Here is a 20,495-nt window from a genome sequence, read left to right as displayed (position 1 = left end):
AATGTTGTTTCTTGCAAGTAGTAAAAAACCAAATACGAGAAGCAACTTAATGTCTTTCTTGAGTTGCTAAAAAAACTGTATATGTCACAGTGCATTGTCAATGTCAATTTGATAGAATTGTATAAGAATCTTTATCCAAAGTAGAAACTTAGTTCTGCAGCTATTTTCAAATGGAGCCATAAATGTGACAGTATGTGAATACTTCTTCGCTTGAACAAATGACCTATTTCTAGCCTCTGATGTTAGTTAAGACTCCATTTGGCAAACTCATTTGGGATTTCACTGTAATTGTTCAAATTTCTATCATCCCTACCATCCTGGAATCTCCATGTCTATAGTGTTATATGTAGAAAATGACAATACACACACAGACATTCATCTGCATAGTACAACCTCACAGAGCGCTCTTCACTACCATTAAAGGTCTGGGAAGCACGGACAGTTGCATTGATAGCCAATGCAAGTGTCCGACACTTGCTTTTGCATGACACTTGCCCGACACGTGTCACCGTGTCATGCAATTCCTTTCTTATTTAATATTTAAAAATTATTTTCGGACACGCAGTGCAGGCGTGTCCGACACTTCAAAATAAAAATATTCAATTTTAAATGATCAACTTTAAAATTGATCATTCCGAACCCTGTTAAAAATGGACAATGACCACTCCTAACCCTTTTAAATGGTCAATTTTTGATGATCGAATGATGGAGAATATCGAAGAGAATCCAATTGAAGATTTATATGCATGAAATTAATAATTATTTTTGGATCTTATGATTATTATAATGTTATAGTATTTTGATTTAATGATTTATAGTTGGATATTTATACGAATTAAATTTAAAAATAGATTTATTTGCCGTGTCCTTAACGTGTCGTATCCTTAGAATTTTGAGAATTGCCGTGTCGATGTATCCGTACAGGAGTAGATAAGAAAGGTTGACCCAACAAACACTTAAGGTATTGTTCCACATTGGGCCAAATGCTCATATGAGTTTTGTCCCTAAAAGGGCCCTCAATTGTTATGAGGTTGGGCACCTCTTATTAAGTGAATGGAACTCCCACATCTAACCGACGTGGGATTCCTAATAGTATCACATTTGCACAATTTATATCTGATATTAGCTTTGTTTATAGCAAAGCAGTACCAATTACTTTTTGTGGAGCATATTAGTTGTCTTGAACATCACTCAACTTCTTTATCACAACAAAGACATTCCAAACCTCAACTGCATAACAATCTCTCCGACCGGAAATTTCATTCCATTCGCCTCTAAACCTTGATTACATTAAGTCTAGTATACATCTCTGTATCACAAGCTAACATTTATACATAAAAACATTTACGGATTCAGTAAAACATCAGTTCATACGACGAATAGGAGAGTCGGATCGCAGCACCAGTCAAAGAGACAACAACAGCATAAAGCTGCTAGGCTGAAAATTGCACAAGCAATTAGCTAGATTTTGTATAGCACAGCTTAGGCAATGAACAAATTACAATGCTCTATATATATATATTGGAATTTATAGACAGCACTTACCATCCTTCGAGAAAACTCGTCTCCGGCGGTGGGGGAGCTGGGGCTGCATAATACTGGGGAGGTGCCATCACTGGAGGAGGCCCTTGATAAGTGCCTGCATATGTCAAAATTAAAGGCCTGCAGTAAGAAAAGCATATCTAAATCCTATCTCAACTTTTACTTAGGCTTAATCCCACTAATAATATTCACAAGTCTGATTGATACAAATGACAGGTCCTCTTATGAACAGACAAACCCTGTAAGAAACTAATAGTATCACTCTACATGTTCATATCAGAAGATGAAGAATAAGAAGAGAAGTACCTGGATAACCATATTTGGGTTCATACATGTTTTCCTAAAACAAACCAGAACAAATTACCCGAGAGGCAGATATGATTGGTCTGAAGATTTGATTTGTGGGTTTTGGAATGTGAAGCTCATACATATATACAGGGAAAACTTGGAAAGTAAGTAGCAGAAGCATATATTGTGTGAGGAGAAATAAAGAGAACTCCAGAAACAAGTTTTCACATTTAAGTATAAAGGTTTGGGAACAGAATCTATCTTTATCCCTTTTGTCTGTGACAAGATATATATATATATATATATATATATATACTAGCGAAAAAACCACACCTCCGAATAGAAGCCTGAGAAGCACCATGACGATGAACGAACCCTAATCGCTTGCTATGGGAGGTGGCAAAGAGGGTAGATCCCTGCGATGAGAGACAAAAATGGAAAACGACTGAAAACAAAAGCCAAATTGATAAGAAAACCAAATCATGACCTCAAAGAGAAATGGAAATATAACGAAACGAATTGTAAAATCATCACCTGAAAGCTCAGAGTTATGTCTCGGGTTTTTTGTTGGAAGATTGGCCGAGAAGCGATAGCCAAAAAAGACAGAGATGGGGAAGGAGAGGAGATTGCACCTGAAATCTACGAAACGACCCAGATACATGAATCTAAGATGAGGATAGATCTTTGTCCAAAGAAGCTTCACGAGAAGCTTTGCAAAAAGGCAGATGCATGAATCTAAGATGGAGGATAGATTTTTGTCTTATTCATTCGCTGGCACAGCTGTACGAACCAAGGGAGATCAATAATCCAACGGTCAGGATGAAATGAGAGTGATAGTAATCCAATGATCCATATGAAGATACATACATCCACACGCGAGAGTACAGAATTGAAACGCCTACTCGCCACAAAATCACGCCTAGGCTTACAATTTTAGAGATAGTAATAGATATATATATATACACGATTCTAAAATCAATTAGTTGGTTTTATTCTCCTAGAACAAATCGGTGGGAACTAGAAAGCAGTAGCAGTACTCTTGTCTAGATGCCAAGTCAAAACAGCTGTTTCAGATTTGGAGGCTTATGTGACTTGTGTCTACAACTATATTTTATTCACATTATCAAGCCCTTTTGAGTTGGCTTGGTTTTATGCTCACATGCTCTCATTCTGACATACATACATTAGGTGGTGATGATGATTCTCAACAACTTGAGTGATAGTCTAGTTGGTGAATTTCTCTGAGATTTACTCGTATAAATTTGTGAGTTTCTGAGTTCTCCCATTATTGAGAAATATCTTTGTGACCATGCGTTGGACTTTGATCCAACTTATTCTGTTGTCAGGTAAAAAAAGTTTTATGCACACGAACCTAATCATTCGAATTTAGGCCCATATCATATGTTTATAAGACAAACTTGTATTGTGCTCGTTTTAAAAAAAAAGTGGTGATGATTCTGGGATTTATGTTCTCGTGTCTGCAAGTTATTCCATTTCGACACACTGTTTCATTTCCTTGCACTCTTATTGGCTTTTTCCTGTACAGTTGGGTTTTGTGTTGTCGCATATAAAATGTCGTTTTTTTTCCCTCATGAAAAGGTAATCATCAATCCATTCACATCATCAGGGCCTTCTTCAGTGATATGTCTCTCTCAGCTTCATTTCTGATCACATTATCAACCTATTTAATTTTTTTCTTTTCTTCATTTTATGCTCTAAAAAATATCATATATTTACATATTTTTTTCCTGTGCAAGAATGACGATTACTGAGTCCTACAAAAAACCATGTTAACATGGACTTACCTGAGCTTAATTTTAGTGGAGGTCAGGAAACTCTTAAGAGCTTAATTTTAGTGTCAGACTTGCTTAATGGTGCTCAAATTACATTGCTCTACTAACCAATATATGTTTGAACAGGTTCAATGCTTTATATTTGTTCTGATTTCTTTTAGGATTTTTTGGATTGCCCTTTGGAAACTCAAAATTTTTGATGGTAGGAACTTGCATTAACATTGTTCGTTGAATTTTTGATGGTTGGATATTGCATTAACATTCTTTCTTCCTCCTCTTTCTCAACTAGGTTAATGGTGTTCTTTGTACTCTTGGCTGTTGCTTATAATTAAAAAAAAATGAGGAAAATGTTACATCATAAAATTTTAATTTATGTCCTATATCGTCTGTTTATTGGAGATATCATGGTTTCTGTTTTGAGAGGTCTTTAGTAGGTGCAGCGACTGGTCCGGTCCTCCGTGATACTTTTGTAATAATGGTAGATCCTGAGATTCCCCCTTATGGTCATGGTTTCTGCATCCCTGAAGTTCGGGATTTATGTGGGGATTCCGGATGAGTAATTAAGTAAATAGGTGTATGAGGTTTTCTATATGTTACTGTAATGAAGTAAATAGGTGTTTGAGGTTTTCTGTATATTACTGTATTATAAAATCATTGAGATTAGGCACAGGGGATCACAGGAAATGTCCAGACAATGACTTTGGATAGAATTAGTTTCTATGTTTTTAACAAGGGTTGAAAAGTTACTTTACGGAAGATAATTTGGATATCAACTCTATGCTTCTTGCTTGCTTTCTTCTTTGGCTTACCAGCAAATATTTGTAGGGGCTTTTGTTCTTCCTTTTTTAAAAAAAAAAAGCACACAACATTTTCTTTTTCTCTTTTCTTAGAATGAATCATGTCGAGAACAAAGCGTTTATATTATTCTTGCAATATTTGTGTGTTGATATTGTTGATATGTAGATAATGAGATCGTAAAAACAAGAAATCTAAGAAATTAAAAGTTCGCTAATACGAAGAGATGACAAAACTTTTGATCTAAAACTGGAAAAAGAAATATGAAATACTACTACCAGTTGAAGGCATTATAAAATACCATTCAAAAACGATATAGGGCCCAAGTTTTGTTCAACATTCTTCAAGATTTTTTCCTTCAGTTTAATGGCTCGTTCTTTTTTTTTCCGACTACTTGGCATTCTCAATATCTTGATATGGTATCCTATAAAAAGTTAAATTATAGAAGTTTCCAATACTATAACAAAACTGGTCAATAGATGGAATGAAATGTTAAATTCCATTGATATTAAACAATGGAACCTATCACTTCCATTGAAAAAATCAATGGAACCTAAAATCAATGGAATTGTACGTTCCATTGATTTTTCCAATGGAATCTGTCAACTCCATTGAAAAATTCAATGAAACCTATCAATTCCATTGAAAAATTCAATAGAATTGTAAATTCCATTGTTTCTAAACAATGTAACCTATCAATTCCATTGATTCAACAATTTGAACCTATGAAATCCAGAGAACTATTTCAATGGAACCTATGAAAATCCATTGAGCTATTTCAATGGAACCTACGAAATCCAGAGAACTATTTCAATGGAACCTACGAATAATATGTATCAGAATCGTGATTTTTTGGATGAAATCCTCTGGTTCGATTTTTGTGATGATGTTGCGAAGTGAAACTGTTCCCGTGAAAACGTAACCAATACGCAAAACATAGGAAACTAAACCGTATCGCACTTTTTTCCAGTTTTTTTTTTCAATTTTACACAGTCAACAACTGAGTCATTATGCCACATGTAATTGAGTTCTTTTGGGCTACCAAAACTTGGCCCATAAATCACCACCGAATACTATTTATACAAATGGAATTTATCAATTATGTTAGTTAACCAATGTGTGAGCAGAGCAGTCAATTCAACCCACAATCAACTCTTCCCATAAATAGCCGACAATGATACCTGGAAAATTATCTAACCAAAACAGTGTGACAAGTCGCCTCTTCTGGAAAAAGAAATGCTCAAATGCTGATGGTTTTCCTGGAAAATAAAATTAATAATAGAGATGAGAAAATGACACACACTCACACACTACTGGTGATGCTTGAATTCAAGGCTAATGTATGGTGTGGGTGCTTGATCACTGAGAAAAATGTACACCTGTCTGTGTAAAATTCCAGCGGCCCTTTTTTCTTGGGACTTAATCATTGGATCTGTCGTTGATGATTTGACGAGTGTAACAGATTACTAACCACCACACTTGTCAATCATGCAATCACAAATGTGGATGTGAGAAGAAATTTAACTAACCAACTACACTGTCTACATATATATGCACCACCGACAGTAAGAATCAGAATAATAGTAGTGTGTCCGTCAATATATTCTGAGGGTTGGATTACACTCTAGTGATTAATTGGAGTGGGAAGTGTAGTGATCAAAATTCGTAATTGTCCCTATAATAAGGAAGATGTATATCACCCTAACGATTAAGGTTCGAATCCCTCTCCTCTATTTCCAAAAAAAAAAAAAGTTGGATTCACAAATTTTTAGACCAGCTGTTTTGCATGTATCATTGGGGCAAATTTATTGTTTCTAAGATTGTGGTTCAACAGCTTATGAAATGTATCCATCTTAGGGTGGCACGAGTGCTTAGTACTAAGCATCCTGTACTTTTTGCTAATTTGTTGGCTATTGAATATATATGGTCTCTCGACCTTTTTCAAAAAAAAAAAGTAAGACATGATCAAAAAGAATCAAAGAGAAAGAGATATACAAAAAATACTTTACTTTGTCCCGTATTTTTGTGAAATCTTTTGTTATGTCCTCGTTGTCCACAGAGGCACACACACGCTACACTTGTGTGTTTTGTCCAGCATTTTAAAACCTTATTATCAATTCTATATATGTTAATATGAGATATCCCTTATAACAAAAAATTCACATTCATACCCATAAACATATACACAATAACAAAGCATTAAAATCTCAAAAAATCTTACACTACAAACAATCAGCCACAACAATACAAATACCATCTATCGTATAGAATAAAAGAAAAAATTATAATAAACTCTCTCTCACCTCTTGTTGATCTCACATGTGTGTGTTCGCACTCCACCTTCACGGATCGACAGTCGACAGGGTGTGGTGGCTATTTCATCGATCGGAGTTGCTACAACAAGTCACTGGTGGTGGCTATCTCACCGGTCGGAGGCGTGACTGATTTTTGTGTGTGGTACGGGTGAGGAAGAGATACGGGAGAGAAGAGGGGTCTCTATGTGTGGCTGGTGTTGTTTGAGTGTTGTTGGTATAATAAGATATTAACTAGTCACGCCGTTACTAACGGCGTGACTAGGGTTTTTTTTTTTTTTTTTTTTTTAAGGTCATGACAACAAGTGAGTTCTATAAATCCAATACTCACGCCAATTACGTTGACGTAACTAATTTTTATACACTATTCACTTCACCGACGATGACGTGATCGTTTAAAAATTATAAAGAAAACGATAGTAGCGTGTAGTGCTATTTTGGGAAAAACTTTCACTCGGATGTTATATTGGGACATATTATGAGAGACAATGTTATATTGGCAAAAAACTCTAAAGAAATGATTCGTCACGTTTACATAGAACTTACGTCAGCGGATTACATGGTCAAACGCCAATTGTACAGTGAGTTGACTTATTCAAAATATTTACCAAAACCAATAAATTGAATTAATTATCAATTATGTTAGTTAACCAAGGTGTGAGCAGTCAATTCAACCCACAAACAACTCTTCCCATTAATAGCCGACAATGATACCTGGAAAAATGGAAAATTATCTAACCAAAATAGTGTGACAAGTCGCCTCTTCTGGAATAAGAAATGCTCAAATGCTGATGATTTTCCTGGAAAATAAATTAATAATAGAGATGAGAAAATGACACACACTCACACTGCTCGGGATGCCTGAATTGAAGGCTAATGTATGGTGTGGGTGTTTGATCACTGAGAAAATGTACACCTGTCTGTGTAAAGTTCCAGCGGCCCTTTCTTTTTGGACTTAATTATTGGATCTGTCGTTGATGATTTGACGAGTGTAACAGATTACTAACCACCCACACTTGTCAATCATGCAATCACAAATGTGGATGTGAGAAGAAATTTAACCAACCAACTACACTGTCTACATAAATGTGCACCGCCGACAGTAATAATCAGAATAATAGTAGTGTATCCGTCCATATATAAGCTCCGTTTGTTAGAGCGGAAAGTTTGATTTTCAATATTAGCGAAAATATTGTAGAAAAAAAACTGAGCTTAAAACTGTGAAATATGTTGTGGGATGTTTGGTGAATTAAAAATTGACGCTAGCGAAAAAATTGTTGACTAAAAGTATTATCTTAAATTTAATAATAAATTTTTAATCATTTTCTTATTAAATGAATGATTTGATTAATTTTGCACTTAAATCTTTACAAATATTGAATTTAATTTAAGATTTAAGGTGTATTTATTCCACAAATTAATAACTTTATTAAATATATATGTTTAATCCTGTGGGCGGGTTCACATTACAATAACATTACAATAACAATGTTAATATTCTTTTTATTTTAAATGTCACAAATTAATAAAAAATATTAATATAATTAATAGTGGATCAATGTTAGAAGTAAAATATTAAGTTTATTAATGTCTATTATCTTTTTTTATAAATATTAAATTAATTTTTATAATATTAATTATAAATATTAAATTTATTGACAAAATATTTACTGTTTCTCAAAAAATTATTTATAAAATTAAATAATGTATTAAATACATATTATTAAAGTTGTGGGCTCACATTATATTATATAAAAGTCAAAAGAATAATTATAACATGGGGCCCACATATAAAAATTTTAAAAAAATAAGAAGGTAGCATCCCTGCCTCCGCTGTGAAAGAAGCTCCCTATGGGAGCTCTTTCTGGCCAATGGATCCGTTGACGAATTTCAGTTGTTTGGCAGGGTGGCTCCTCTTGTGGAGCAGCCCTACCAAACATGCAGATAATAACGGTTGGATTACACCCGAGTCTATTAATTGGAGTGGGAAGTGTAAAATTCGTAATTGTCCCTATAGTAAGGATCACGTGTATCACCCTAACGATCAACGTTCAAATCTCTCTCCTCCGTCTCAAAAAAAAAAAAAAAGATTGGATTCACAAACTAAACTCCCCTAACTCTAATGTCCAACTGGGATGCTACGATAGATGTAGGTAGGGGTGGAAGTTCGGTTTAACGGTTCGGTTTGGAACCGGAAACCACGAAACCGAATATTTTCGGTTTGTTGTTTTTATAAACCGGACCAAACCGTTTAATATGTACAAACCGTTTTAAACCGAACCGAAAATTTCGGTTTGGTTTTCGGTTTTACCGGTTTAAACCGGATAATTATTTGTATATATGAATTTCTTATCTCTGAACCTGTAAACCTACATTATGTATTTGTTTCAATTGCAAACTGTGGAAACTAGAAATCAACATGTTCAAATGCAAATTGGTAAATCACAATTCTCAAACATACATTCTTGAAGTTCCACTAATCCTTCACTCATTGAGTCCTTGGCAATTAAAAACATTAATTTGTATATATTGTTTTATTTATATAAAACTATAAAAATATTATTAAACATAAATTACTATTCGGTTTTCGGTTTGAAACCGAATTATAATTGTTGAGACCGGACCGTAAACCGAAAACCAAATAACCTGCATTTTCTAACCCGAAACCGGACCATAAACCGAAAAACCGGACCAAATGATTTTTTTTGGTTTGGTTTACGGTTTGAATTACGGTTTGGTTTGGTTTTTTACACCCCTAGATGTAGGTGGAAATTGTACAAGTTTTGGTGTTATTTATAAGTATGAAAGTTTGTAGCACAATGATAAGGAAGTCGACACTAAATCCAGGATCGAGGGGCGGTCCGGTACCTAAGGTACCGGACTATTGTCCTGTACGTAATCTGAGCCGTTAGATTATAATAATAAAATCAAACGGCTGTCTGACTTCCCCTCTCTCTTTTGTATATCTCTTTGATTAGTTTTCAACATCTATGTGTTTGATTTTGGAGAGACTACAACCAGAAGATAGAAACCTAAAAATACTCAAAATCAAAAGCTTCAGTGATCTATGTGTTTGATTTTCGAGAGAGAGAGAGTACAACCATAAGAGAGAAACTGAGAAACCTAAAAATACTCAGGATGAGTGTTGTGTTTGATTTGGAGAGAGTGTGTACAAACAGGTGGTCTTAGGGGGAATCGTCAGATATAGAGAGAAACATCTGACGGTTCACAAAGTGAATAGGTTAACTAGTTCCCCCTCAATCCGTGATGATATTCATATCTATGATCATAAATACATAAGACCTAACAACCTCCCAAGTGGGCCTCACTATCATTTATTTGATATTTGGAGAGACATGAGAAACTCTTTATCACTACTACTTTTTATTTTTATTTTATAAACTTCATTTTATAGTAACAAATTTTACGCCTAGCATCACCTTAATAGTATAATAATTTATAAATACTAAAAGAGGAATTATGGAATTGGAGAACAAATATCGAACTAACATTGGAAAACACCAACATATATCCGAATAAAACTAATTTTTTTTTTTAAAAATACATTATTTTGGATGAGCTTTTGTCTTATGCTTAAACGTAAACCAAATTTGGTGGTTGCTTTCAACTACTTACCTTTCATTCGTCAATTCAAATAAGGAAGAAGTCAAAGTCGCTCAACAAAGCGTCTTCATCTTCTTTTATTCAACGATGAAAACCTCGATGTATCGGAGACTTTGATTCCGATCCTCCATTATTTCTTCACTTTCTTCCACACTGTATACAGGTGTAAGATTTAGCCAGAATTGATTTACTCGGTGAACAAAGGAAGGTTGAGAGCAAATTACCATGTCCGGTGTTTGATTAAGTGTCTGTTCGTGTTTATGTTCTCTCTTGAACTTTTCTGTTTCTCTTCTGTGATTCGTATGCAGTTTGAATTCGAATTTGTGTGGAAAGAATGGGGAAGAAGCGTGTAATGTTGCCGGCCAACAGCATTGACTTGTCCGCCGTCAAATACGAGCCTGAAGTGATTCAAGGTCCACTTCTTTACACTCTTGAACATATGAACATGTTTGTGTTTTTGAATTTTGCATTTATTTATGATGAGTAGTTAGTGTTAGGACTAATAGGATAACTCATCACAATAGATTTGCACAGGGGTCGGCACTGACCTTGTTCCTATTTATTATAGTGATAGATGAACTCACATGACATATCCAATGCGACGTACCTTGTTGTATGTTGTTTCTGGATGATACAATTATAGTGGATGAGATAATATTAAGAGTCAACTCAAAGCTCGAGATATGGATGCAAGTTTTAGAGTTTAAATGATTTGAATGCAGTATGCAAAATATATGAAATTTAGGTTTACTAATAACAAACAAGAGAACGAGCAAACAATTGAATTAGATGGGAGAGATATAACAAAAAGTAAGGTTTTAAAATATCTTGGGCTTGATTTTTCAAAATGACGGAGACATTAGTGGATGTAGTTAATAGGATTAAAAATGGGTGGATGAGTGCATCCAGGGTTTTCTGCGACCAAAGGGTTCCTTTAAGGTTGAAGGGAAAACTCTATAAGTCAGCTATACGATCCCGGTGATGTATGGCTCTAAGTGAGTGTTGGACTATTAAGAGAACATAGCTAAAAAAATGCATGTAGCAAAAATGCGAATGTTTCGTTGGATGTGTGGCCTCACGAATGAAGATTAGATAAAAAAAAGAGATTATTAGATCTAAGATGAGAGTAGCTTCAATTGGAGATAAGTTGCGAGAAAATTGTTTAAGATGGTATAGACATATACAATGTAGACTTGTAGAGATAGCAGGGCGGCAGTGAGAAGAATCAAGAAAATTTGTATAAGAGAGAGTAGGAAGTAGAGAAGAAGATCTAAAAGGACATGACTTGAAGTAGTAAGAAAGGATATGGATTCAATAGAAGTTGGTGAAAGTATGATCTTAGATAGAAATGAATGTCGGAAATGAATACATGTGTTGGATTCCCGTTGTTTTTCTCATGAATTATGCAACTGACCCCAAATTTTTGGGATAAAGGCTTGATGATGAAGAATTTATTTACTAGATTGACAATGTGAGAGTTTTTGCGAGGAGGGACGATGTTGATGGTTGCTTTTGACTTGTTCGTGGAAATTGCAGCTCCTCATTTGACAGGATTTCTGTTCAAGTTATTCATTAAGATAATCGAAGCGCCTTTCATTGGTTCTTTGATCATATCTCATTTGAAGAAGCAGAATAAGATGGTTGAGGTATGTTTTTTCTGCAAATTCTGTTGTTTCAATTCACTTTCCAGTTTTCTGCTTTTTGTTTGATGGTGGTAATTTTAAGAGACTGAATGGATATATGTGCACTGTAATTTAATAGACCTTGCAGTATACCGAGATACCAGAGGGACCTATGTTTAAACCTGAATTCCCTCCTCAAGGTTTGTTCTTATGTCTATGGCTTTCTTTTGTTTCTTTGGATTCATGAGTTGACTCTTCAGCTTATCATTCGGGCAACGATGACTAATGGCTATTTTTCAACTCATTGTTTTGCCATGCCATCAATGATAAAAAGCTTATGATAGCTTTATGAAAGAAGCCATTTTCAAACATTTAGAGGGGCTTTTTTTTTGTTTACATCCTTGTAATTTTATAGACATTGAAGTGATGGATAGTTTTGAGAATTTAAATGGTTACCATTTTCGAAAATGTTGCTTGAGTTTCCATTACTTTGTCATGGTCTTTCATTCAAAAAGCTGACGATGAGCAAAATGTGAATATAGAGCCAGAACATGGTGTTATTGCTGTTGACGAAGATGGGAAACCTGAAGACAGAGTCGAGTCAGCCTTGAAGTGCCTACCTCATTATGATCCTGCCAGCTGTTTGGAGGGGGATTTGGCTTCAACATTCAAGTACTGGAAGATTCGTGATTATGCATATGCTTATCGTTCTAGGATTGTAACACCATCTGCGGTAGTGATTAACCACTAGGAGTCCTTTTTGTTTGTATAAATCACAAGGGATGAGTCTCACTTTTAGCTTATAGGTTGTTGAGCGCATCATCTCAGTGGTCGAGGAGTATAACAATAAAAGTCCCCCTTGTCCGTTATTGATTTCCTTCAATGCTGAGGAAGTAAGGAAGCAAGCTGCAGCTTCTACACGGAGGTTTGAGGAAGGTAATTCTGAATAAGATGAGATGTATGTATGGATTAATTGCAGTTAAGTCCATTTTTATCTTGAGAGACCTTTTGGCGTTGGTTATGTAGGAAATCCAATTTCCATCTTGGATGGAATCTTTATGGCAATCAAAGATGATATAGATTGCTATCCTCATCCATCAAAGGGTAACAAAACTTTACCTTTTCTATTAATAAAGCTTCATTTAAATTTTCTTTCGCAGTAGTGGTAAGACGAGCTTATCATATAATAATGACAGGTGCAACAATATGGATGCATGAGGTTCGCTCTGTGAAAAAAGATGCAGTCTGTGTTTCTAGATTGCGCAGCTGTGGTGTGATTCTCATAGGGAAGGCAAATATGCATGAATTGGGCATGGGTACCACTGGAAACAATTCAAATTACGGGTCAGTTAGTATCTTAAAATCATTTATGTTCTCAAGTAGGTTTAAATTTGTGGGCATGAAGAATCTATATAATAGCTATGAACATTGTAGTTGACATTTAAACTTTGATGTATGTAATGGACATTATTGTTAACATTTAGATGTTCCGTAAGATTCTTCAAGAATATTAGTCTTTCTTTTTTTGTGAACCTTACCTTGATCAGATGATTAGTGTGATCCTAAGAAAATCCAGTTCATGTCCTAATGACTATATAACTTTTTACATTGATGCGTAGAACAACAAGAAACCCGCATGCACACGAAAGGTATACAGGGGGTTCTTCTTCTGGCCCTGCGGCAATTGTAGCTTCTGGATTATGCTCTGCTGCCTTGGGAACAGATGGAGGAGGTTCTTTAAATTTCTATGCTACTGTAAGTCTTGATTGGTGCGTATTATATGCTAATACTTTGTGCTATTTAATGGCAACACAGGTTCTGTTCGTATCCCTTCTTCTCTTTGTGGTGTTGTGGGCCTGAAAACAACACATGGACGGACGAGTATGGAAGGGTAATTATTTAATCGTAGGTTCCATATTGACAATTTCTGGTAGATATTCTGTTCTTCTTATGTTAAGCATTCTTGTAACATCTTGATAATTAACAATATAATTTTCAGGGTAGGTCAGGTTTTTGAAAAATCAACCTGTTGCATTTATTGAAGGTGTTATCCTGTGAATTTGTGAGGGAAATGTATTCTCCTTATAGTTGCACTTTGTTAAGTTCGGTATTGATCACAGGTTCTCTTTAAATCATGTGGTAGCCATGACAGATACTGTATGACGGGTTGACGGGTTGTTCTGTAGAATATGACAACCAATTATTTGATGATTTTGTTACTGCAAGTATTGTTATTATAAGTCAATGGAAAAAGGGGAAAAGTTCATCTCCAGAACTCTTCTGATTGTTTTTAAGGGTTGAGCTATCCCTTAGGCTATAATACATGCAATTTTCAATTACTGACATGTGTGATTGTCAAGTTCCATCCTCTACATGATAAATACGTATGATCTAGCATTCTCCATTGGCCTTACTATTTTTATTGTGATAACAATTTCACCTCTGCAGGTCCTTGTGTGGTTCTGGTACTGTAGAAATTATTGGGCCAATTGCATCATCAGTGGAGGATGCCATGCTTGTGTAAGCACCTCTTGCTGTTGAACTGGTTTTGTTCTTTTTTTGAAATAAATTTTCAGTCTCTATTGAACTTTAGAAGTTTAATTTGAACCCTTAGGCAATAGGAAATTTGACATTTTGTTTCTGGTGGAAGTATAACTTCATGAATAGTTTTCCTTTCTTTGTCCACGTCTTTCAAATTTAGAAATGATAAGATATTGACTGAAAAAAAAAATGAAATGATAAGATGATGACCTTAGATTTAATTGAAAGTGGTTTTACTTCTAATCTCCATTGATAGGCAATTGATGTGTAACCAGTGGCAGGTTAACTTCTTCTGTAGTTTTTCTCCTTTTCCATACATTTTTCAAAGTGAGAAATAATTGATTGATAACTTTGTCAATTCTTCATTACTGAGCTGCGTTTGTGACCAACAAGGCAACAACACACCCTTCCCCCATGGAAAAAGGTGGAAATATCATCTGAATGTTTATGCAGCGTCATTTTTTTATTGCAAATTCTACCGTTACATTCTAAGTTCCAAATGCTATTTCCAAAGTTTCTAATGTAAATCCCTTGTTATCTTGAAATGGAAACTGCTTGTTGACATGTGGTTCATTTATGTGATTGAATCCAGAAAACCTCACTTTTAGCAGCCTTAACCATTTGAGAGTATTGCTAAGTTCTTAATTTTGGATGTTGGTCAACAGTGGATGCTTGAGATTGCAGAACTGAATTTGATATTACTTTTGATTGTTGCGATGCAACTGAAATTTGATGGTTCTTGTTGATTGTTGTGATGCAACTGAATTTGATGATTCTTGTTGATTGTTGTGATGGTTTATCAGGTATGCTGCAATACTGGGTTCATCTCCTGCTGATAGAATTGCTTTGAGACCTGTAAGAACTACATCTTATCAGTTGCCAAACATTGCACAGAGTATTTTCACTGATTAACAATTCACAGAGTTGATGAAGTTTATTTATGGAAGAAAAGACAGAAAAAGAAATAGAAGCTTGCGCACCGGTGTTATAAATGAACTATTGAGATGTGGCTGAATTTAATTACATGCCTCATTGACTACAAATCAGTTTGTTCAGAAGTTAATTTATTTAGCTATAGAGTACATGGTGATTTGTCCACATCATATTATATCATGCATGATTTGACTCATGCAAATCTTCATCAATTTTTTTTGACTAATCTTTAGTTCAATTTTGCTGCAGTTTAAGTATTAGCCCTAGGATAATTACTAACACCATTTTTGGTGTGGAACCACTTTATAGATCTGAGCATATAATTTCGATTTTAGTAGATTTTTCTCCTCTTATACATTTACATATTTTTAGCAATTCGAGGAGGTAGAAATTCTAACTGGTTAGCTGTGAATATCTAGTAGGCATCTCTTTCCCTGCAATAGATCATCTCTCTGATAATTTTAATGCTTGTCTTGTAGTCTCCCCCGTGTTTGCCAATTTTGCCATCACCTGACACTGCAGATGGTTTGGGATCACTGCGGCTCGGAAAATATACAGCGGTGATCATTCTCTGTCTTTTACTTAAAGTGGACTGTATTCAACACTTAGGGAATTAAATAATAGTTTCATGTAACTGATTATTTCCCTGCAGTGGTTTAATGATGTTCACTCACCTGAAATCTCTGATAAGTGTGAGGATGCCCTTAACCTTTTGTCAAAAACCCATGGGTGTGAGGTAAGTCCATCAGTAGAATAAAGCCATAAAGTGCTTGGTTATTGTTCAAGAATTTATTCTACTGATATGATTTGAAAGAACTACATCAACCTTACTCATTCAATACATATAACCTGCAATTTTCTCTTAATGTGGTTAAAGGTGGTAGAAATTGTTATACCCGAGCTGCATGAGATGCGCACTGCTCATCTTGTATCGATTGGATCTGAAACACAATGTTCATTAAACCCTGACTGCGAGGATGGGTATATGATCTTTCTTTACCCATTGAAAGGCAAACTTATAGATTGATATTTTTATTGAAGATGTTTTTCTCTCTGTTACTCTTGTAGAAAAAGAGTGAGATTAACTCATGATACACGTACAAGTCTTGCCCTCTTTCAATCCTTCACTGGATCGGACTATGTTGCTGCCCAGCGTCTTAGGTGAGAGAGTATTCATGAAATTCATAAATTTCTTTTTTGGTCTTCCTGAATGTTAGTTTAAAACAAAAATACTGATTCATTAATTGCGATTCATGCATACTATAGTTGGGTGTTGGACAAGAATTGAAGTAGTTTTGTGTGTGGTTATTCTTCAATGGAGCTAAGTGAATTTATAGTTTGCGGAACAGGTTTACAAGGTGTAGGGAGAACACATGGCTTCTTTTCCATCTGGCTAGCTAAACACAACAGCTAACATGGTAATAATAACTCTAATTAGAAACAGCATTGGAATTGTAGGGTAGTAATAGTCATAGGATTTCCTGCCCGTGGTGGGACAATTATGAATATTTCAACAGACCCAAGGACACGTACAACTTATTTTATGAAAGATATAATACTCTCTCTGGTTACAATCCCATGGCCCGGTGGTAATTTTGTCCCATAACCACTAATAGGTCATGGATTCAAATCCCACAAACAGCCTCCTTGTTAATCCAGTGGTAAGGCTAGGTGCATTTTGCCGTTCCTCAATTCTGTGTCCGCCGTGCGAGCCTTATGCAAAGGAGTTGATTTGTTTACCTTTACCTTAAACTTTATGTTACTCTTACTTCTAGAATAGATTTTAGGAAAACTAGTTTGCAATAAACAATGGTGTGCTTTCTTTCTCAAACCTACATAACTTTTTTTCTGTTATTTTCTTCCCTGTGCTAGCAATTTTTTAAAGAGAACAAGGAATTTGTTAAACTGGCACCTAGGGGGTGGCAAGTTGGCAACCGAGTAGAGGACAAAGTTTTATCTACCAGAGATCATATCTAGTGCATCAAAAAACTGACATTCATCTAAAAAGTGGATGTTGTGCATTAATAACATGAACTAGAGTTTCCACACCCTCGAAGACTTTTTGCCTGTGTTGGCTCAATTCTGAATATCACACGGAGCGTTGAACGCACACAATTCACTCTATTAAGTTTTACAATACTCTTCTACTTTAAAACTATCCGGGATACTTTTTACCATTTTCTTTCATTTGACTTATTCCAGGCGAAGAATAATGTACCATCACATGGAGATTTTCAAGAAGGTTGACATCATAGTGACCCCGACTACTGGGTATGTAAACAACTGTTAGCAGATATGCAGTTTTTTTAATGATTTCCCCATGATCTGCTGTAACTTCAGTTCATGTCTGAATTAGCCATATTATCTGAAATGTAATTGAGTATATCATAATTAATGTCTACATATTTTAGTAGAAAATTTAAACTGTATCAGTAGAATTGGATCTTAAAGGATTGGATTGACATATTTGATTACTCTTTACTTAGATTTTTTTACAGATTGATTTATGGAGGACTTTTATCTATTTCACTTCTGATTTTCTGTTTTTAATTTTTTTTAGTGTATTATTTCTTCTAATCCTTAATTGTTGGAAACAGAAATTAGTGGCTGTTACCTACAATCTGTTAGTTCATATTCCATTGATTGTTATCCCAATGCATTGCAGCATGACGGCACCTGTTATACCTCCCAGTGCTCTTAAATTTGGGGAGACAGACATGAAAGTTACAGGTGTGTAGCTCTTTTATTAAATTAATTACTGTAGTTGCTTATTGTCCTTGTAAGTTCTTGATCATTCAATTAAGATATTGTAGTTCTACAAAGGATTGCCAATATGTGTTAACAATTTGGAATGCAGATGAGTCATAGAAATTATGTAATTAATATGAACCTTAAGCGCTTATGATGTGACTAACATTAGTGAGTGACTAATTATAAGTGCTGAATTGAAAATATTCTCTAGTAGGACAGGAGCAGGTAGGTGTTTGAGTAGTCTTCCTCACAACTCGTTCAAATAAGCAGTACCCCATGCGTAATGCATTCCTGAGATTCCTTATTTCTCTTTTTCTTTTGTCTTTTTTGAATATGCAAGCTTAGCACATAAGCAGTGACCAACTGAGATAACTTTTGAATTTATTTTTGAAACCTTATGATGAATTCGATAATCAGATTATTTTTTGACTTGAAAATTTCCAACAAATGCATGTAGTAGAAATGTAAATACTTCGTTGGATATGTGGCCACATGAGGGAGGATAGGATTAGAAATGAGATTATTAAATCTAAGGTAGGAGTAGCACCAATTGAAACTGAATGACATGTTTCTGATCAACAGTAGCAGTGCTATTCTTACTTTAGACGTATGAATATAGAATTTCCACAAGGTAACATGAAAAGGATTTCATCAGTGATATTCTGGGCATGGATCAAATACTCAGTAACCTTATGTTCTGTCATGAAGAAGTTGGCATCAACTTGTGGTTCTCTAATCAGATTATTTTCTGTCATGAAGAAGTTGGCATCAACTTGTGGTTCTCTAATCAGATTATTTTCTGTCATGAAGAAGTTGGCATCAACTTGTGGTGTTATAAAGTGTGATTGTTAGGAACATGAATGTATTTCAAAAAAACTATGAGTTAACCTCCTGGCTCCTACATGATTTTTCCTTGGGATAACCTCCTGCTTGATGTTTTCCTTAGTTTACAACAGAAGTCTTGCCACCCCTGTATGTTTGGTATTGCGTCTTTTGTCATCTAACTAAGTATTGATGCACGAGGCTCTTTGTTTCAGGTTATCTGATGCGATTTATCATTGCAGCAAATCTTCTTGGTCTCCCTGCCATTTCTGTTCCTGTGAGTAATTTATAGCTTTCAACAGAATGCATGGTATGAAATATTCCATAGGAGTAAGTGTTGTTAAAAAGGAGGAAAAAAAGGAAAAAGAAATCAAGGCCACCTTTATTTTCTATTCTGGATGCAAAAAAATTAAGCAAAGGGGTTCGTTCCTTCAGAAGAAGCATCATAAGATGTTACTTGTTAGGGTCGTTTTTCTTAATTTAGTCAATTACTTTACTTAGGAAGTGCTAGAGGAACAAGGACATTTGAAGTAGGATGAATCCTCTGAAGCAGAGTTAGAATTTTTTGAACAAAGTAAAAAAAATGAAGTCAGATTTTGTTGCAAATGATCAACACAGGACCTTTGATTTTACTTTCTGCTATGGAAACTTCATGAGTTCATTCCTTGTATTTCTTTAGGACTACCTGTGTGATAGAGATCAAAGGTAAATACTCAATTACTTTGATACTTTTTAGATGACAAAATGCTGCAGAAGTTATTAATGTTTGCAACTCCTGCATAACCAAAGCCAGAAAGGGCATCTTACTTTTATATTCAATTTTAGAGCATCTCTTTGCTCCTGCATTTCCATATACGTGAGAATGTCCTTCATTAGATGTTCTAAATTTCTGACAAAAAACTCCACCATGAAACAAGCGACTTCGCTGTGTTTTACGACATTTTTATTGTGTTCGCTAAATTAGTTGATATCAGTTTCACATTTGGGGTTTGGCTAACGAATTCAACCGGCAGATTGGATATGATAAACAAGGGCTACCAATAGGACTGCAATTACTTGGTCGTCCATGGGCTGAAGCTACCATTTTGCGTTTGGCTTCTGCAGTAGAGGTACAAACTCCTCTTCTTCAAAAGGGCAAAATGCTATGAACTCTATATTAACACCAATAGTTTCTAATTTTAATGCTTTCAGGATCTCTGTGGAAAGCCTAAGAAGAAGCCTGCATCATTTTATGATGTTTTGAAGATGAACTGAAAATGCTGCTTCTGCCCTCAGGCCTCAGGCCACTCTGCATGGTTGGGCATTATAGCCATTTCACCTAAATTTGTCGCCAAATCAATGTTTTTATTTGAAACTCAAAGTTCAGGAAGGCAACCAATTCTGAAAGATTCTCCATTTGTCATAATAAGAAGAACAAATCTCTCTGATCTCCCACTTGAAATTTCTCATTGCTCTTGCCCCATTTTAATTCA

The 20,495-nt window shown here is 35.1% G+C and overlaps 1 protein-coding gene and 1 long non-coding RNA gene across 3 annotated transcripts; one reads left to right on the top strand and one right to left on the bottom strand.

Annotated features, from left to right (window-relative positions):
- Positions 1–1,231: 1,231 nt before the first annotated feature.
- Positions 1,232–2,545, bottom strand: LOC119984761. 2 transcript variants are annotated; one of them, XR_005464976.1, is made up of 4 exons: positions 2,365–2,545; positions 2,164–2,246; positions 1,546–1,639; positions 1,232–1,438 (listed from the first exon to the last, which is right to left on the bottom strand). It is a non-coding gene; the product is annotated as an uncharacterized LOC119984761 (long non-coding RNA). The 2 variants fall into 2 exon arrangements; XR_005464977.1 differs by lacking the exons at positions 2,164–2,246; positions 2,365–2,545 and adding an exon at positions 1,849–2,068.
- A 7,811-nt stretch (positions 2,546–10,356) lies between these two features.
- Positions 10,357–20,452, top strand: LOC119984490 (fatty acid amide hydrolase). Its single transcript, XM_038828475.1, has 21 exons — positions 10,357–10,562; positions 10,663–10,767; positions 11,891–12,000; positions 12,116–12,176; positions 12,519–12,709; positions 12,783–12,912; positions 13,003–13,080; positions 13,173–13,320; positions 13,596–13,708; positions 13,792–13,867; positions 14,425–14,496; positions 15,321–15,372; positions 15,930–16,010; positions 16,103–16,186; positions 16,328–16,431; positions 16,519–16,611; positions 17,653–17,721; positions 18,116–18,180; positions 19,239–19,300; positions 20,037–20,132; positions 20,215–20,452. The coding sequence occupies exons 2-21, from the start codon at positions 10,689–10,691 to the stop codon at positions 20,275–20,277; spliced, it is 1,827 nt and encodes a 608-aa protein (XP_038684403.1). The 5' UTR covers positions 10,357–10,562; positions 10,663–10,688; the 3' UTR covers positions 20,278–20,452.
- The last annotated feature ends 43 nt before the right edge of the window (positions 20,453–20,495 follow it).

Source organism: Tripterygium wilfordii, chromosome 18 (genome assembly GCF_013401445.1).
Source record: "Tripterygium wilfordii isolate XIE 37 chromosome 18, ASM1340144v1, whole genome shotgun sequence".
Taxonomy (NCBI): domain Eukaryota; kingdom Viridiplantae; phylum Streptophyta; class Magnoliopsida; order Celastrales; family Celastraceae; genus Tripterygium; species Tripterygium wilfordii.
This window is presented reverse-complemented; position numbering and strand designations above follow the sequence as displayed.